The sequence below is a fragment of the Pelodiscus sinensis genome, chromosome 20 (assembly GCF_049634645.1).
Source record: "Pelodiscus sinensis isolate JC-2024 chromosome 20, ASM4963464v1, whole genome shotgun sequence".
NCBI lineage: Eukaryota > Metazoa > Chordata > Testudines > Trionychidae > Pelodiscus > Pelodiscus sinensis.
The window spans coordinates 10,946,191-10,963,895 of NC_134730.1; the positions used below are offsets into that span (position 1 = coordinate 10,946,191).

Here is a 17,705-nt window from a genome sequence, read left to right on the forward strand (position 1 = left end):
CCCGGGGCCCTGTAAAGATGTATTTCCCTTGCACAATCACCTTAAGCTAATTGTTTTTACTGATGGCTTCAGGGATATTTGCTACCCCTCCTATGCCCCGGGTCTGTAAACCAATCACTTGTTTGCATTGATTTCCTGGGTTTTACTTCAAGCATGTAGCATGGTCCTTGGACAAGGCCTGCAGCATAGTCATCACTGTAAGAATTTTTGATTGAGGCCATTTACACAAGACTAGGGATGACTGTGTACAGCCCTATATGTAGTTTATTCATATGTTGTTTGTAGCAACAGGAATTAGTCCAGGGCCTTCAAAAGTCCCTGCAAATTGCTCTTTGCAAAGTCACTTCAACTGTCCCTAGTTCTTGCCCCTGTTCCTAGTTCTCCCCTAACATCATGTTGCTCTTGCAAATCAGAGCTCTGCTGTTTCCATATGCCAGGATAGTATAGTGTGAACACTGTCTGGGAGTGCATAGGGCTTGTCTGCGCTGTCTCTGCTGCATTGTAACTTTCGCGCTCAGAGATGTGAAAAAACACTATCCCCCCCCCCGTCCGCCCCGAGCACAGCAAGTTACAGCGCTGTGATAGGGTCAGTGTAATCAGGCTCCCACACTGTTAGCTACTCCCCTCATGGAGGTGGTTTACCTAGAGGACTGAGAGCTCTCTCCCACTGCCGTGACCATGCTGCTGTGGCTACGCTTTAAACTCAGCAGTATAGACAAAGCCTCTGACTTCCAGTTAAACATGCTCAAAGTGCCACCTGCCCCAGAAGAGGTGCCTGCAGTGTGCTCAGGTGAGGCCCATCCCTGGGTTAAGGACTCCCAGACAGGCGTATGAGCATGCCTTGTACAGATGAGTTTCTATTCCTGGTAACTCTTGTGCTGGGGGTGATGCTCCCTTCTTTCGCTTGCAGGCTGGAGAGCGAATTGAACACGGTGAAGCAGAAGAAAGCGACCGTTCAGAACTCCCTGAAAAGCAGCCAGAAGGAGCCAGTTAAGCCCAGCCAGCAGGGTACGTCAGGTTATTTACTGCTCTCTAATTTAACATAATAAGGTAGCCCCACAAAGTGAGAACCCCAGGCTCATTTTGTTTTACTTTATTGAAATTTGGCCAGTCGATAAAAGATAGTCCATCAGTGAATGCCGTAGGACACCCACATGTGGGCACTTGTGGGAATGCAGAAGCATGAATACTCGGTATCTGGATGCAGTCAGGTCTGGTGCTTAGAAGAGAGGACTAGATAGTGGGATCCTGGCCCTGCCACTGACTGCTTGGGTGACCCGTGGCAAGTCACTTTGTCTCTGTGCTGTGATTTGAAAATTTCTTACGAGACTTCATCACACAAGGGAGACATGCGGCTTCTGTGGTCTCTGCTGAGTGTTTTGAGATCCTGGAATGAAAGATGCTCCAGAAGTGCTGTGTCCTGGTGCTGGGGCCTTGCAGGACCAACCCTTCCCACACTATTGCTATGTCTGCATTGGAAACTTGGCTTCCCCAGCTCTTTTCCACCAGCAAATTCTGTTCGCTTACTGCCCGAGGGATTGTTTGGGACTGACGGACAAGGGGGCTGCAGAGGGGCAACTCACACAATGAAAAAGTCCAAACAAAGTCAGCAGCTGAGCTCTCTTACGGAAGAAGTTACTGAGCTGGGCATGGAGCAGCCTTTTGTGGGTCTGAGCCCTCAGCCCCTGCAGTGCTGAATCCTCTGGATGTGTGAGACAATTCAGCTCTGACCCAGACTCTCCGTCCCAGTCTCACAATCTGTCCCAACCCACATGAGGGATGAAGTAAAGTGCACTTGGCCCCAGCATAATCCATTGGAGGCAGATGTTTTCTGGTGGGGTCTCCAGGAAGGGGCAGCGGAGGGCCCAGCAGCAGGGCCTGTAGAGCAGGGATTTGGGGAGAAAGGGTAAGATAACCCAGCGTGTAATGGCGGATGGGACGTTGCACTGATTTGATGCCCATTGTCATTCCAGCGCCAATCAGAAGTCCCGCTGTTGCCCAGGATGACCCCCAAGCTGACCTGCTCTTCTCTAAGCTGAGTAAGATTGGCGGGGGCCTGGTCCAAGTGGAGAAGGAGATTTTTAGCCGGGTGAGGTCCCCAGTAAGCCACAGTGCCCCGACAGACGACCTTCGCAAACGGATCAAGGACCAGGAGGTGAGGGGTTGAGCCCAGAGAATGGGTTGACAGAGGTAGCTAGCTCCGACAGTGGGAGCAGAATTGACCTGATCCGGAAACCATGTAGGCTTTAGCACCCACCTCTTCGAAAAGGAGAGGGAAGAGTTTTTCTGCTTCTGCGGAGACATCTGCTGGCTCCGGGGCTCAGAGCGAGGCCTGCTGCCTGGAGACTGCTGCAGTGCAGGTCTGATTCGGAAACACGGGCACGTCCACTGCTGAACCAGTGATGTTCCCTGCATTTTAGAAATGATCCTGGTGGGGGTGACCAGGGAAGACGAATTCACTGTCAGCATAAACCTTGTAGTTCTCTCTCCTGCTTTGGGCTTCAGTCTGGTGCAGTGTCAGTTCAGTACCGATTATGTCTTCTGCTGCTGCCCTGGCTGGGGGTGGATTCAAATGGCTGGTTTTCTCCTCTTTCTGGCTACGTTCCACTCTGGGTTGGGGACACATTTTCCCAGCTTGTCTTCCCTGGTCACCTCCCAGCAGATCCTGCTGTATCACATCAGCCTCACCCTGAGCTTCTGTGTGCTGGGTGACGGGTCGTCTCTGTTGATTTGTTAGGAAACAACAAAGAGACTGCAGGGCATTGAGGCCGATAAGGAAGCTGTGCAGAAGGAGTGTGAGGCCTTCCTGTCCAAGAAATCCGCCAGCACCACTGCCTCTCAGCTCCCTGTGACTCTGAACAATGTCAAGAACAAGTGCCATGATGTCAAGATGCTGTCCAGCCTGTATGATGAGAAGTAAGTAGAGACTCTCACCCCAGATTGGTAAGGGGTGCCAAAGCCAGGCATGTGTTCACAAGACCAACTTCTTAATGGTCTGCATTGTGCAATGCGATGGAGCCTGCTGCAGTTACTCCTCAGAAGCCTGACGGGAGGGCAGACTCCTCGGAGAAGGAAGCGATGTGTGTCTAGTCACTTCCATTCTCTCCACCTCAGAGCCAAGGCATCGCTGAACCTGGAGAACCAGATAGAGGTCACAGATGAGATCGTCAGCAGCTTTGAGTCCAAGCTGGCACAGGACAGCACCATCCCAGCCTCCCCTAATGCCCTGCAGGATCGTGCCAATGAGCTGCAGGTGAGGCAGCCTTTGGCTTCTGGAGAGCAGTGAGAATGGTCCGGGCACAGTGAGAGCTGGAGTCAGCTAACCTTGTCCTATTGTTAGTGTGCGCAAGAGACTTGGGCAAGCATTGACTTGCACGTTCCCTCTGCCCCCTTGAAGGAAGTCAGAAATGTTCCTAACTCCCTGACACTCCTTAGCTGTAAGAGGATCGCTCCTAGCGGTGCTAGGCCTGAGTGACTTATCTGCGTGTGTGTTTGGAGACCCTGGCAGACAATGCTGACCTTGAAGGGTCAGGGCCTGTGGGGTGTGGGGCAGTGAGATTTTCTTTGCTTTGGGTTGTGGTGACATTTCCACAACCCTGCTGATGGGGGGTGGCAACCCGCTGCCCGAGAGAGTCTGCTCTAAATGAGCTTCCATAGCATTAGAGGCAGCTGTTTATTAGTAGGTTGCTAAAATGATACCTCTGTCGCAGTCTCTGAGAAACGTCCATCAGAACCAAGACCCACCACAGAGATCTTACCACCTGCGCGTGTACCTCACCAAACACTCCCCTTGTCAATCTGCCTCAGCCCCCCACAATCAGCTGCCCTTTTGCACCCCGGTAACCCTTCTCCATCTACCTGTGTCCCCACCCCACTCTCTCTGCCCTACAATTAATTCCCCCTTTGCCCACAATGGCTATTTCCAGCACCTCCACCCCTCTTGACTCCAGCCATGCCAGGCCTTCTCTCCCTCCCGTCTCTCTAACTGCCCCCCCCCCCCATACCTGACATCTCTGTGTCAGACAGCCACCCTTGCACTTAGCACTGTTTGCATTCTGCCAATCCCCCCCCCCCCCCCCAACCCTGCAGTGGGTTTTTTAAATCCATTTCCCCATTGCTACTGAGAATAAAGACGTTGGGGTGGAAAGAGAAGCTCCTTCCATTCTCTTCTGCTTCTGAACTGGTGGCTCTCCCTCTGCAACACCGTCAGCCTTACAGGGCCAGGGAGAGGTGCTGGGTGGAGGGCCAGGGAGAGGTGCTGGGTGGAGGGCCAGGGAGAGGTGTAACCCACACACCTAGTGGGTGTGGTTCACTGTCCCATGGAGTAGCACTAAGATCACTTACAGTGAGAGATGCTACAACCTAAACTCTTCAGCCTAAGCTGAGCGCCAGCTGGCTTTATAGCTCAAGCTGTATAGGTCCCAGGTTTGAATCCGCTTGCAGTGCTAACCCAGTAGCTCCTCCCTTTCCAGAGACTGATGCGGGACCTGGTGGCCCAGGAGGACTGCCTGCTGAAGCTGAACCGCAGCCTCAAGGACGCTGAGCACAGCTGCAGCGCGGTGCAGAACAACTTCCAGGAGTACTGCCCCGACCTCCCCAGGCAGAAGCGGGAAGTCCAACTCCTCAATGACCGTTACCATGCTGTGGCTGACCAGCTGGATCACCGGTGAGCATGTGGGACCGGGTGGGGGCTGGGATTTGGAGGGCCAGGCAGAAGTGTCCATCCCCTAAACCCAAATTTACCTGGATAATTTGAATTGAAGAGCCAGCTTTGAGATTTGGGACCCTCTGGGGAGGTCTTCTGCACTTCCCCTGTCCAGGAGCCCAGTCCAACTCCTGTGGCCAGTGTCGCTTGAGATCCAGTGTGTCTAGTTGTGGCATTCTGTGCAGCCTTCTCTGTTGCTCCTGCTCTCCTCCTCCTAGTTATCACTTACCCATAGAGATATGCAGCAGGCAGTTGCAGAGTTATTAGTACACACAGCAGGCAGGGGCAGGACAGTCTGCTTCTGACTTTAAAATTTCTCCTCTCTGTAATTGCATTCAGTCTGCCATGCACTCCCTTGTGCACGCCACGCTGCACTCCCTTGTGCACAGTAGATTGCAGGGCTGCAACTACCAGGCCAAGATCATTAACTGCCTGACCAGCTCTAGCTGGAAAATGCTCAGAGAAGGTATCCGGTGGAGCTGTAACCATATTAGTCCCAGATTGTTAGAGAGACAAGGCGGGTGAGGTAATATCTGTTATTGGACCAACTTCCGTTGATGAGAGGGACACGTTTTCAAGCCATAGGGAGCTCTCCTGAGGGCTGGTGAAGGAATTGCCAGCATGAGGTGGGGGAGACCACTCAAGGTAGACTCGTTCTGAGTACTGGGCAATTAAGTCCCTTGAGTAGTACTACTGGCCCTCACTTACCATGATTACATGAGCAACACAGGTTTATACTTCATATCTTAACTAGATCTACAAAGATGATGCATGCATGCAACTGGGGGAATCCTACTCAGCAGATAACTTTTCCAATGATAACTCACACGGGGTATTTCATAGAAAGCATGTCCCAGTTGTGTCCTTCACAGTCATAAGCGTATTGTCATAAAGCCTGTGGAAGGCACTGTGACAGCCATCACGCCGTAGCAGTCCTTGTCTGCAAAGGAAACCTGCACAACAGGTATTAAAAAGCTCTGGGTGGCTCCAAAGCGAGTCCCTCTCACTAATGAAATGTACCCCTCCCCCCCCCCCCCCCCCCGGGTCTCTCAGGTAAGGTGTGTTACACATGGTGCCACCTAGAGCTGAACATGATAATACAGTTTAGTTTTCATTACGCACTTTCCTAGCAAGTCCACAGAGAACTGTGCGGCCACCCAGCCTTCCTGTTATAAACACCCCTTTCGTTACCCTGGTGACATTCCCCGTGCAGGGCCACTGATGGGGGGGGGGGGCAATTGCTCCGAGGCCTGGTGATTCAAAGGGGCCCAGAACTCCAGTTGCCACAGGGCAGCTCTGAGGTCTGTGGTGGTGGGGAGGGGTGCACCACAGTCTGGGGCTCCTGAGGCCCTGCCCCTTCTGGGAGCACGGAGCTGTCCCTCCCCTTCACATCTTACCCAAGGGCCCACAGAAGTTGTCTCCCCTGGCCCAGTGTCCCTTTAGTAATTTGCACATGAGAAACCTTTTGCCTCTTAAACCTCCCCAGGGAGAAGACCCTCCGGAACACCAACCTCACCTACCAGCAGTTCCAAAACTCCAACGAGAACATGATGTTCTGGATGAACAACCTGCCCAAGCACCAGGTCAAGACCACGGATGGGCCGAGCCAGATCAATTACAAGATGCAGGCACAGAAGGTGAATTTCCTGCCAGACCTGGGGTTGCCAGATGGTTTAACAAAAAATATCGAACACATGCCTCAGAAGCCCCAGACTGGTGCACCCCTCCCCACCACCCTAGTGTGGCGCCCGGCAAGTGCCCCCGTCCTCCCTTCACTACGACTCTGCTGCGCTCCTCGCTCCCCCGCTCCTGCCAGAAGTGGCAGGGGAAAATTGTCCCCGCTGGGCTTCGGTCCCAGGGAAACAGGAAATACCAGACATTTCACATATCCGGTATTTCCTGGGGTTTTTACCAGACAGAGCCCACAAATACCGGACTGTCCGGGTGAATACTGGACACCTGGCAACCTTAGCCAGGCCTCTGGATGCCCAGAGATGTGGGGAGGGGGAAAGTGGCAGCTATGAGGAAGGCAGGGCCCCTTGTGTCACCTGAGAGCTGCGCTGAGCGGTAACCGCTGCTCCACTTCTCTTCTCGTGCTTTGCCTTTGGCAGTGAAGTGACTAACACAGAAAAGGCCTGACACAGAGGGCAGCTTACAACAAGTGGAGAGCAGAATAGGGAATGCGGGGGGGGCCAGATCCTGCATCTCTGAGCATACTGCTGCATGGCCTCCAAGGCCCTCATGGAGCATCTCCTGCTAGCTGCCCCCTCCCAGACATACCAGGAATTGGCTCTAGCCGCCAACAGCCTCCACTGACGCAGAACTACACTGGTCACCTCTTAAATGAGACCCTGTGAGCAAACACCACGAGCCGGGAAGAGGTAGCTCCTCCATGACCTACCTACGCTCTATGAGCCAGAGGGAAAAGAGACCAGGTGGCTCCAGGATTCTGGTCTCCTATCCAGGCACACAAGGTCAGACTGAGTCACCCCCATAGCTTGGAGCCCTACAGAGAGATGGGTTAGCTTGGGCCATTAAGCAGACAGCAATGCCAGATTTTGGCTGTCTTTGCCAAGAGCATTCCCCATGTCCTCGGTGGCATCTCGTTATTCCCTTCTGATGGGAACTCCTGGACAAGCAGCCACACTTTCCCCTCCCTGCCTGTCTTCTGTTTGCTAGCACCCTGCTCTTACTCAGGTCCTGTCTCCTTCTCCTGCAGAGGCTGGTGGACGAAATCCAGGGCAAGGAGTTGGAGAAGAACGCGGTGGTGAAACTCTCCCAGACTGTGCAGTCTGCTCTCAACGTACGTTTGGGTTTTGCCATGAGGCTCTGCCCAGCCTGGCCCAGCAGAGACTCAGCCTGATCTCTTTGTCTCCACTTGTGATAGGATTATGAGCTGCAGGCAGGCAAATATTGCTCTTCGCTGGACCCCACCCTAAGCGCTTCCGCTGCCAAAAGATTGCGTGTTACCCCACTGCAAGAGAGCATCCAGGCCCAGGTGAGACCTTGAGACAAAGACCTGGAGACATACCGAGGCCTGGTGTTAGGAGGTGCAGCTTCATTGCCCAGCTTACACCCTGTCTGAAATCAGCCTGCAGCTTCTCCTCTTTCCATGAGGAAGTCTTGATTGGTCCCCCAATTTCCCACCCCCCTCTCTGACTGCAGTGGTTGGTGCCTGTCCTACTCCTGAAGCATAAACTGTGCTGCTGGTCTGTCTGACTCTACCGCCTGGGGCAAAGCGGGATATGAAATATCAGAACTGTGCTGTTGCTAGAGTAGCTGATGCTTTCCTGTGAACACTTGTTTTTCCTTGGCTTGCAGCAGCACAGTGTTGTCTTAGAAGTGTAAACTACAGCATGAATGAGAACGACAAATCAGAACTATTTCGCAAGGTCTTTCTAGAGCTTGGAAATGATTCGGTAGTTGCATCCAAACCAAAGTCATGTCGATGGTTCCAGTTCCATACAGAAAAATCCCAATCTCCTCTTGTGCTTGGGCCCAGAGCAGCTCTCCAGACCATCTTCTCAGCCCCAGAGCAGCCTCTGGCATGAAATGAACGGGAACCATTCACTTTTGGGTGTTCTGAATATTGCTACTGAGGGCTGCATTTGCCTTCCTGTTCCAAGTTTTTGGCTTGAGCATGTCCAGGCTGCTATATATGGATTCAGCTGGTGCTTGGGTGTTGATAATCCTGGTACCTGCCAAGAACATTCCTTGGGCCCACTGTGACCAGTAAACGTTACTGCTTTGTAGCTGGCTATATGGGAGAGCACTATATGGAACTTAGACTGTGAGACAGAGTCAGGATTCCTGTGTTCTCTTTCCAGTCTGCCACTGACTTTGCTGCATGACTCAGGGCAAGTCTCTTAACCAGCTCGATTTCCCCTGCTATAAAATCAGGGGTGGTGATACCAATATCACAAGGGTGTTGTACTACTCAGTTAAATGTTGTAAAACGCTTTGAGAGCCTCAGGTTACCACTACTGCACAGAGAGATGCATAGGGCCAGAGGAGGGGTAGGCAGGAGGAACACAGCATGTTTAACAGGCCACATCACAGGTGACTACCCAAATCATTCTTGCTATTTCTGTTTAGGAGAATGATGTAACAAAACTCTACACGGAGACAGCAGCAGAAAACAAGCAGCAACTCAGCCGGCTGGAGTTTGCCAAAAAGGTTATGGAGAAGGTATTTTCAAAGTGTTCCCATCTTTTTTTGCGGGGGGATACATGGCCTGCTTGCAAGGAAGAAGTTATAGATCAGTGTCATTCAGCGGAATTGTTCAGGTCCTGCCTCAAACTGATCTCACCAGATTTCAAAGTCAAGCAGGGTTTGCTTGGGGATGGAAACTTGGGAAACACAATTGTGCTGCAGGCAGTTGTCTTGGTGAACCAGTAGATGGCTCTGTTTCCTCTGAGTGGGCAAGGAACCCTGCTTCACCAAGGCCTTGCTGACCATAAATGCAGCACTTTAAAGACTAACAAGCTGGTACGTGCGGCTACATCTCTATTACTATTGCTGACCAAAGACACCATCTTTCCAGTGAGACATAAGCGCTTCAAGATCCTGCCCTGCCCATGTGTAGTCATTGAGTGTATTAACTAATGTTTCTTTTAAACAGGATAAAAGAGATCCAGACTTAAGATTATCTAGTGTTCACTGTGCTTAGATTGGAAGGGGGGGGCAATAATTTTCACAGGGGGTCACTTAATGAATTTTGTTACATGGTCACGGGCCGGTTCCACCCCAGAAGGGGCGGGGCCTGGAGTGAAAGGGGCGGGGCTGGGGATTAGCCTCCCGCCAGGGGAGTGTGGGGCTGGAGGCTTTGAATTAAAACACAGCAAAGGGCTCCCAGCTTCTGGCCCTGTTGCTACCGCATTGCCTGGCAGCCACCCGGTGTTGCTGCAGATATTTAAAGGGCTTGTGGCTCTAGCTCCTGTGAGCCATTTAAACAGGATCCTGCTGCCTGAGCCACCGCCTGGAAATTCAGTGTCATGGACAGCAGGATATAACTAGAAAGCAGCCAGATGTAGTCCACAGACTAGATCAAAGAGGGTATGTCTACACTACCCCGCTAGTTCGAACTAGCGGGGTACTGTAGGCATACCGCGCTTGCAAATGAAGCCCGGGATTTGAATTTCCCGGGCTTCATTTGCATAATCGGGGAGCCGCCATTTTTAAAACCCCGCTGGTTCGAACCCCGTGCAGCGCGGCTACACGGGGCACGAACTAGGTAGTTCGAACTAGGCTTCCTAGTTCGAACTACCATTACTCCTCGTGAAAAGAGGAGTAACGGTAGTTCAAACTAGGAAGCCTAGTTCGCACTACCTAGTTCGTGCCCCGTGTAACCGCGCTGCACGGGGTTCGAACCAGCGGGGTTTTAAAAATGGCGGCTCCCCGCTTATGCAAATGAAGCCCGGGAAATTCAAATCCCGGGCTTCATTTGCAAGTGCGGTATGCCTACATTACCCTCCTAGTTCGAACTAGGAGGGTAGTGTAGACATACCCAGAGTTAGGTGGGCTGGATCTGGCCCCCAGGCCACATCTTGTCCAGCCCTGGCTTAGATACTAGGAATTTCAGAGAGAGAACCACCCAACAGCTGGTATTCCAGCATGGTAGGAATTTAGCTTTTCCTCTTGCTGGATAACCCTAAGGATATAAATACCTATAGACAGGGCTCGCCATGGGCGAGTAGATTGCATTATTTGTCAAGCCCTGCCTATAGATCTTGCTAATTTGACTCCAATAGTGCTTGATTAACGTGAGAGAACATTACCCCAATCACATCCATTTTTGCTTATTGTGTTTAATCAAAGGCTAAGTGATTCTTGTCCATTAGAAAGAAAGCATTCAGAGTTCTGAGTTTTGTCTGCTGTCACGAGTCCCATTCTCCAAATGGCCAGCATTGTAAGACTTTAGGATGAAGGGAAAGGACCACGGATGCCGTGCTCTAAGAGTGGTGTTAACTCCTTGTCTTGCTAATGAACTTCTTGCTTTCTCCTGGCAGAAGGAAGTAAAAGAGGAAATGCAGGTGGAATATGAGCAAATGCAACGGTCAGAAAATCTGGCTCCGCCAACAAAAGAATCACAGGCATTGAAACTACAGCTGGAGGAGGAAAGGAGCAAAGTGGCAAAGGTTCAGCAGGACCTGGAAGAACACAGAAACAGGCTGCTGCAGCTCAAGACTCAAAGGCCCATTGAAAGAGTGGAAGAAAAGGAGGTGGTGGAATACTACCGAGACCCAAAGATGGAGAGCGACTTGGCTAAGATGATGCACCAGGTTGAGGATGAGAGTAAAAAAAGGGACAGCCTGCAAGTGGATATTGAAATGATGAACAAGAAGCTCGCCCAGATGGAGAAAGAGAGGAAGGTGGTGGAGGCCCAGCTGCTTACCAAAGAGGTCACTAAAATCGAGAGGGATCCAAACCTGGATCACCAAGCAGCCAGCCTGCGTGTGGAAATCAAGCGTCTCGGGGAACAGAGCTCAGCTGCTTCCTTGGAACTTGAACGGCTTAAGAAGGAGCTGTATGTTCTGGAGCAGAAGCAGCCCAACGTCCGAGAGAAAGTGGTAGTGAAAGAGTTGGTCAAGCTGGAAAAGGACCCAGAGATGCTGAAGGCTGTCAGGACTTTGCAAATGGAAATTGACAAAGAAATCTTCCACAAGAAATCTGTGGAGGACACAATAACCAAACTGAATAGTAGGATCGAGGAGCTGGAAAGGCTGATTGAAGTTGCCGAGCCCAAAATCATAGTCAAGGAGGTGAAGAAGATAGAACAGGACCCAGAACTGCTGAAAGAATCTTCTAAGCTTAGAACTCTCATTGAAGAAGAGAGGAACAAGAACGTGGTGTTAATAGGAGAGCTGTCAGAGCTGCAAAGCAAGTACATCATTGCAGAGAGGCAAAAACCTAAGGTAGAGGTAAAAGAAAGAGTCAATGAAATTTTTGTGATAGATCCAGAAACAGAGAAGGAAATCACTCGCCTGAACAGGGAGCTCCAGGAAGTTACTAGTAAAAGGATAAAGATTGACAAGGAGGTGGAAGAGGCCTTGTCTGAGCTGAGCATCCTCAGGTCTCAGAAACCGACTGTGGAATACAAGGAGGTGACCCAGGAAGTGGTGAAACTCGAGACGAGTCCAGAGACTCTTAGGGAAATCGACAGGCTGAAGCAGCAGCTCAATGAATTGGTGAACACAAATGGCAGGACCCAGGAGCAGCTTATCCGACTGAAGGGTGAAAGGGATGAGTGGAAAAGGGAAAGATCCAAGGTTGAAACCAAGCTGGTCAACAAGGAAGTTGTTCGATATGAGAGTGACCCACTCTTGGAAAAAGAAGTTGATCGCCTCCGCCAAGAGGTGCGCAATGTGTCTCAAAAAAGGAGAGCAGCTGAGGACACCATCTATGACCTGCAGAACAAATATATGCTGCTAGAGAGGAGGAAGCCTGAAGAAAAGGTAGTGGTCCAGGAGGTGGTTCTCACCCAAAAGGATCCAAAGCTCAGAGACGAGCACAACAGGTTGAGTCGGAGTTTGGATGAGGAAGTGAGCAACAAACGTCGTGTAGAACGTGAGGTACAGCAGCTTCGGGCTGTGGTGGAAGAGAAAGAGAAGCTGCTTAACTTCCAGGAAGATCGAAACAAGAGGCTTGCGTTGGAAAAGGAGCTGCGTCAGCTAACTATGAGAATAAAGGAAATAGAGGAAAGCCCCGCCCCAGTGCAAGAGAAGATCATCATGGAAGAAGTGGTCAAGTTAGAGAAGGATCCAGCGCTCGAGCAGGCTGCTAGTGGGCTGCGTCTGGAGCTAGACAATGAAAAGACGGAGGTTCTGAACCTGCAGAGGGAGTGCAAGAACCTGCAGGTCAAGATTGATGTTCTGCAGAAAACAAAATCACAGGAGAAGACCATCTACAAGGAGATTATCCGAGTGGAGAAGGACAGAGTGCTAGAGAACGAACGTGCCCGGATTTGGGAGCTGCTGAGCAGAGAGAGAACTGCCCGGCAAAATTCAGAAGAGGACATACGACGACTCAAGGAGAAAATAGAGAGAGCTGAAGGCATGAAAAGGACCTGGGCCCGTGAGGAAGCTGATCTCCAGAAAGCACGAAACCTGGCTATCCAAGAGAGAGCCAACCTGGAGAGTGAGCTGAGGGAGCTGGAAAGGCAGAAGCAGCAGAAAGTCCTCTTTCTCCAGGAGGAGTCCAAACTCCTCAACCAAAAGACAGAGAATGACAGGCAAAAAAAGATGCAGCGTGAGCAAGAGCTCTCCCTCCGGGAGGCAGCTATCTTAAGAGAGAAGGACCAGATCTATGAAAAAGAGAGGTCCATCCGGGAACTCCAGTCCAGGGTCAACCGGGAGGAAATGAGCCATGAAACCAAGATGAGAGAGACTAATCTTTCCACTAAAATCTCCATTTTGGATCCTGACACAGGGAAGGATATGTCTCCTTATGAGGCCTACAAAAGAGGTATCATAGACAGAAGCCAGTACATCCAGCTGCAAGAGCTAGAGTGTGACTGGGAGGAACTCACTACATTGGGCCCCAATGGGGATGTTTCTGTCCTTCTTGACAAGAAGAGTGGGAAACAATACTCCATCGAGGATGCCCTGAGGTTTAGGAAGATTACGAAAGAGGAGTACCAGCTATACAGGGATGGCAAGATCCCAATCTCGGAATTTGCTCTGTTGGTAGCAGGGGAAACCAAGCCTCCCTCCTCTTTGTCCATTGGCTCCATCATCTCCAAGTCTCCACTTCCATCTCCGACAATGCAGCAGAACCAAAGATTCTTTCCTTCGAGCTTGCAAAAAGGCTTCTGCGACGACAGTTTCCCCATTGCCGGAGTGTTTGACACTACCACAGACACCAAGTGCAACATAAGAACGTCGGTCTCCAAGAAGATGCTGGATCCCATGACTGCTCAAAAGCTGCTAGAGGCCCAGGCTGCCACTGGGGGCATTGTAGACCTCATCACACGGGACCGGTATTCTGTCCACAAAGCAATAGACCGAGGGCTCATCGACAGCACCTACATGCAGAGGCTGATGAATGCCCAGAAAGCTTTCACAGGTATTGAGGACCCTGTGACCAAGAGGAGGCTGTCTGTAGGAGAGGCCGTTCAGAAAGGATGGATGACCAAGGACAGTGCCTTCCCCTACCTACAGGTCCAACACCTGACCGGAGGGCTCATTGATCCTAAGAAAACTGGTCGCATCCCAGTGTCAGAAGCTGCCCAGACAGGCATGATTAGCGATGACCTGGCCAAGATGCTCCAGGACGAGCCCAGCTATGAGAAGGATCTTACTGACCCAATCACCAAAGAAAAGATGAATTACAAGGAAGCCATGACTCGTTGCCGGAAAGATCCTCTAAATGGCCTCCTGCTGCTCCCAGCCGCCTCTGAGGGGTTTCAGACTCGTCGCTCTGTGAGCCCGTCTCCCATGCGGTCACGATTCAGGTACTAAGAAGGCTCCATGCACCCTCCAATCCCACCATGATATTAATCCAGGGCGGTGCTCACAGATGAACAGACTGCCTAGCATTTCTGGCTGCGCGCTATTATAGCAAACTGATCTCGCTTCCCCAGAACATGGGCCACGGAGGAAAAAAAGGCGTTCATCAGGGTGAAAGGGTTCTAGCACGGGCACCTCTGCCCTCTTGGGACAGGAGAGGGGGTTTTGTTTAAACAAATATGCTTGTGGTAGTTTAAACTATGTGACTTCCTGTCACCTGGAGTGGGAGGAGGGAGCCAAGGAGCGAACGTGCTCCTAAATGTGTTTGTTCTTATGCATGCAATAAAACTAGGTGTGTCTCCACTGTTGTGTTATCTTTGAAAATGGAGGATGGTCTCACCCACCTGTCAGTGTAAAGTCAAAACATGCAGAAGTTCCTGTGGGGCGGGGTGGGGCCTGAGGCAACCCCTCCCCCAGGACTCCAGGCTCAGGGCCCAGAGCAGACCCCACCCACCACAGGTCACACCCCACCGATACAAGCAGAGGCTGGGCAGCAGCAGGAGTTGCCCCGTTCCTACCCCCTCACACTCACCTTGGGAACCAGAGTGGCCCAGCAGCCTGCCCTGCCCTGTCCTCCCAGTTTGCTGTGCCTCACTTCTCCGTGGCAGTGGGAAGCAGAGCGCCTTGGGGCTGGGACACTCTGCTTCCTGCTGCCACAGAAAAGCCAAGCACAAGCGCTGGCAGAGGGGAAAGGGTGGGGCACCACAGAGCAGGCTGCAGGGCTCCACTGGCTCCCACCACCAGGGTGAGTGTAGGGGGCAAGGTGCTGCCCCACATGTGTCCCATCCATAGGAGGGTTGAGTCAGCCACTGAGGAACCTCCCGAAGCACAGGGCCTGGGGTGGCCTCCCTGAGCCATCTATGGACAGGACTGGTCTGTCAGTCACAATCCTCCAGGTCTTAAGCACCTCATGAAGCTGAGGTTCTCCTCTGCAGACCGTAACTGTGCTGCAACCTTGGAGCTTTCCTAGACAAGGGAGTCACCTTCCTTTCAGTTAATCATCTATTGGAAAGGGGTTAAAAAAACCTGCAGAACTATTCACTACTCTGCTGCTCCCCTTCCCAGCACACAAAGGGGCTATGGCCCCCTTAGATACATTGGTGCACTTTTAAAAATGTTACATAACTGCTTTTCAGTGCTGACTAAAAGCCTTGGGGGAATACTGTATAATTAAAGGATTGTGAGTTTTGTAATGCAGGTACTTAATTGCTCTGTATAATTTGCCCTCTGACATAGTCAAGAGGAACAGATATTTACAAGGGCTGGGCAAACTGGTTTATAGGCAGGAAGCTAACCAAGCAGTCTGTGGTGTATCATGTGCAGCTTGCAGGCCCCTAGATTCAGAAGGACTAGGGATGAGCCAGTCTACTTTCCTGACCCAACAGTGCTCAGGATCAGCAAAGAATAGTTTATGCAACCCTCCTCACAGACCTGGGATTTCAGCAGTAAGCATCACATCAGCATTTCAGACTGTTCAATGGGGCAACGGGTTCCTCCTACCTAAAGATTTGGCAACAAAGTCTGAACTGCCCCAAGAACTATTAGCTTGCTTAGCAGATTTTGCCTCTTTCCTTTCTCTTGGAATTTTCATGAGCACATCGTGAGTTTCTCAGATTGCTATTCAAAGGGTAATTGATACAAATTGGTCATCCATGTTTGAAACACAAACTGTGTGGCTTGAGTGGGCTGGATCAGATAAGCCTCATAGTATTGTCTCTCTTCCCTGATTAGATCAGTACATGGGTACTACTTCCCTTGTACTGCTTAAAAACAAACAGCAGTGTCCAATCATATTGATTTTAAAATGGGAATAAATAGCTGCAAATAATTATTTTGGCATGATTCATATATAGCTAATAAATACTGTGCCTCTACAGCTATGTCTACACTGGCCGTTTCTTGCGCAAGAACATCTTGCGCAAGAAAATATCCACACTGCCATGTGCGTACTGTGCTTCTTCACAAGAGCGCCCATGGCAGTGTGGATGCTCTCTTGCGCAAGAAAGTTCTGATGTCCATTTTAGCCATAGGGCTTTCTTGTGCAAGAAATCCCTGCCAAGCATCCACACTGCCTGCATGCGCAAGAGGGCTTACGCTCTTTTTTATCAGGTGTAACTCTTGTGCAAGGAGCCCTCTCTTACCACGCCGTACTGTCAATTTCCTTGCACAAGAGCGAGCAGGTAGTGTGGACGCTCTGCAGATTCTGGTGCAAGAACGGCCGTACTTGCGCAAGAAGCCGCGAGTGTAGACATAGCCTACAAGTGCTTAAGACCAAAGCAGACTGTGAAGAGCTTCAAAAAGATCTCACCAAACTAAGTGATCGGGCAACAAAATGGCAAATAAAATTTAGTGTTGATAAGTGTAAAGTAATGCACATTGGAAAAAATAATCCCAACTGTACATACAATATGATGGGGACTATTTGGCTACAACTACTCAAGAGAGAGATCTTGGAGTCATTGTAGATAGTCCTCTGAAAACATCCACTCAGTGTGCAATGGCAGTCAAAACCGCAAATAGAATGTTAGGAATAATTAAAAAAGGGCTAGAGAATAAGAAAGAGAATATCATATTGCCTCTATATAAAACCATGGTACGCCCACATCTTGAATACCACGTACAGATGTGGTCGCCTCATCTCAAAAAAGATATATTGGCATTGGAAAAGGTTCAGAAAAAGACAACAAAAACAATTAGGGGTTTGGAACAGGTCCCATATGAAGAGAGATTAAAAAGACTTGGACTTTTCATCTTAGAAAAGAGGAGACTAAGGGGGGATATGATAGAGGTCTATAAAATCAGGATTGGTGTGGAAAAAGTGAATAAGGAAAAGTTATTTACTTATTCCTACAATATAAGAACTAGGGGTCACCAAATGAAATTAATAGGCAGCAGGTTTAAAACAAACAAAAGGAAGTTTTCCTTCACTCAGTGCACAGTCAACCTGTGGAACTCCTTGCTGGAGGATGTGGTGAAGATTAGGACTTTAACAGGGTTCAAAAAAGAGCTAGGTAAATTGATGGAGGTTAGGTCCATCAATGGCTATTAGCCAGGATGGGTAGGAATGGTGTCCTTAGCCTCTGTTTGTCTGGAAATGGGTGACAGGAGAGGGATCACGTGAGGATTACCTGTTGTGTTCACTCCCTCTGGGGCATCTGGTATTGGCTACTGTTGGCAGACAGGATACAGGGCTGGATGGTCTGACCCAGTATGGCTGTTCTTATGTTCTTAGAAAACATAAAATTTCACTAGAGTACAACCTTGCACCAACTTTTTTTTGTATGTGCAATGTTCTTAGCTGCTGCTTTCTGAGGAGAGCAGCAATGAGGACAAGAAGACTGGAACAGTGTATCGATAAGAGGTGCCGAGAGCCCTAAACAATAACCCCCATGTATTATGGAAACCACTTCAAGCCAGGGAGTGCTAGTCCCAGGACCTATGAATGAGGATTCAACAGTGTTCTCATTCCTTAGAAATGAGCAAATCTGAAAGTA

The 17,705-nt window shown here is 50.3% G+C and overlaps 1 protein-coding gene across 1 annotated transcript in view; it reads left to right on the forward strand.

Moving 5' to 3' along the window:
* The window catches only part of EVPL (envoplakin), a 44,482-nt gene extending 29,968 nt beyond the window's left edge, over positions 1-14,514 (forward strand). Inside the window, exons 14-23 of the mRNA XM_075903624.1 lie at positions 911-1,008; positions 1,974-2,155; positions 2,738-2,916; positions 3,115-3,253; positions 4,473-4,666; positions 6,192-6,342; positions 7,425-7,508; positions 7,593-7,703; positions 8,801-8,893; positions 10,714-14,514. Of these exons, the coding sequence (XP_075759739.1) occupies positions 911-1,008; positions 1,974-2,155; positions 2,738-2,916; positions 3,115-3,253; positions 4,473-4,666; positions 6,192-6,342; positions 7,425-7,508; positions 7,593-7,703; positions 8,801-8,893; positions 10,714-14,163 (4,681 nt within the window). The 3' untranslated portion in view covers positions 14,164-14,514. The remainder of the gene's footprint in view (positions 1-910; positions 1,009-1,973; positions 2,156-2,737; positions 2,917-3,114; positions 3,254-4,472; positions 4,667-6,191; positions 6,343-7,424; positions 7,509-7,592; positions 7,704-8,800; positions 8,894-10,713) is intronic.
* The last annotated feature ends 3,191 nt before the right edge of the window (positions 14,515-17,705 follow it).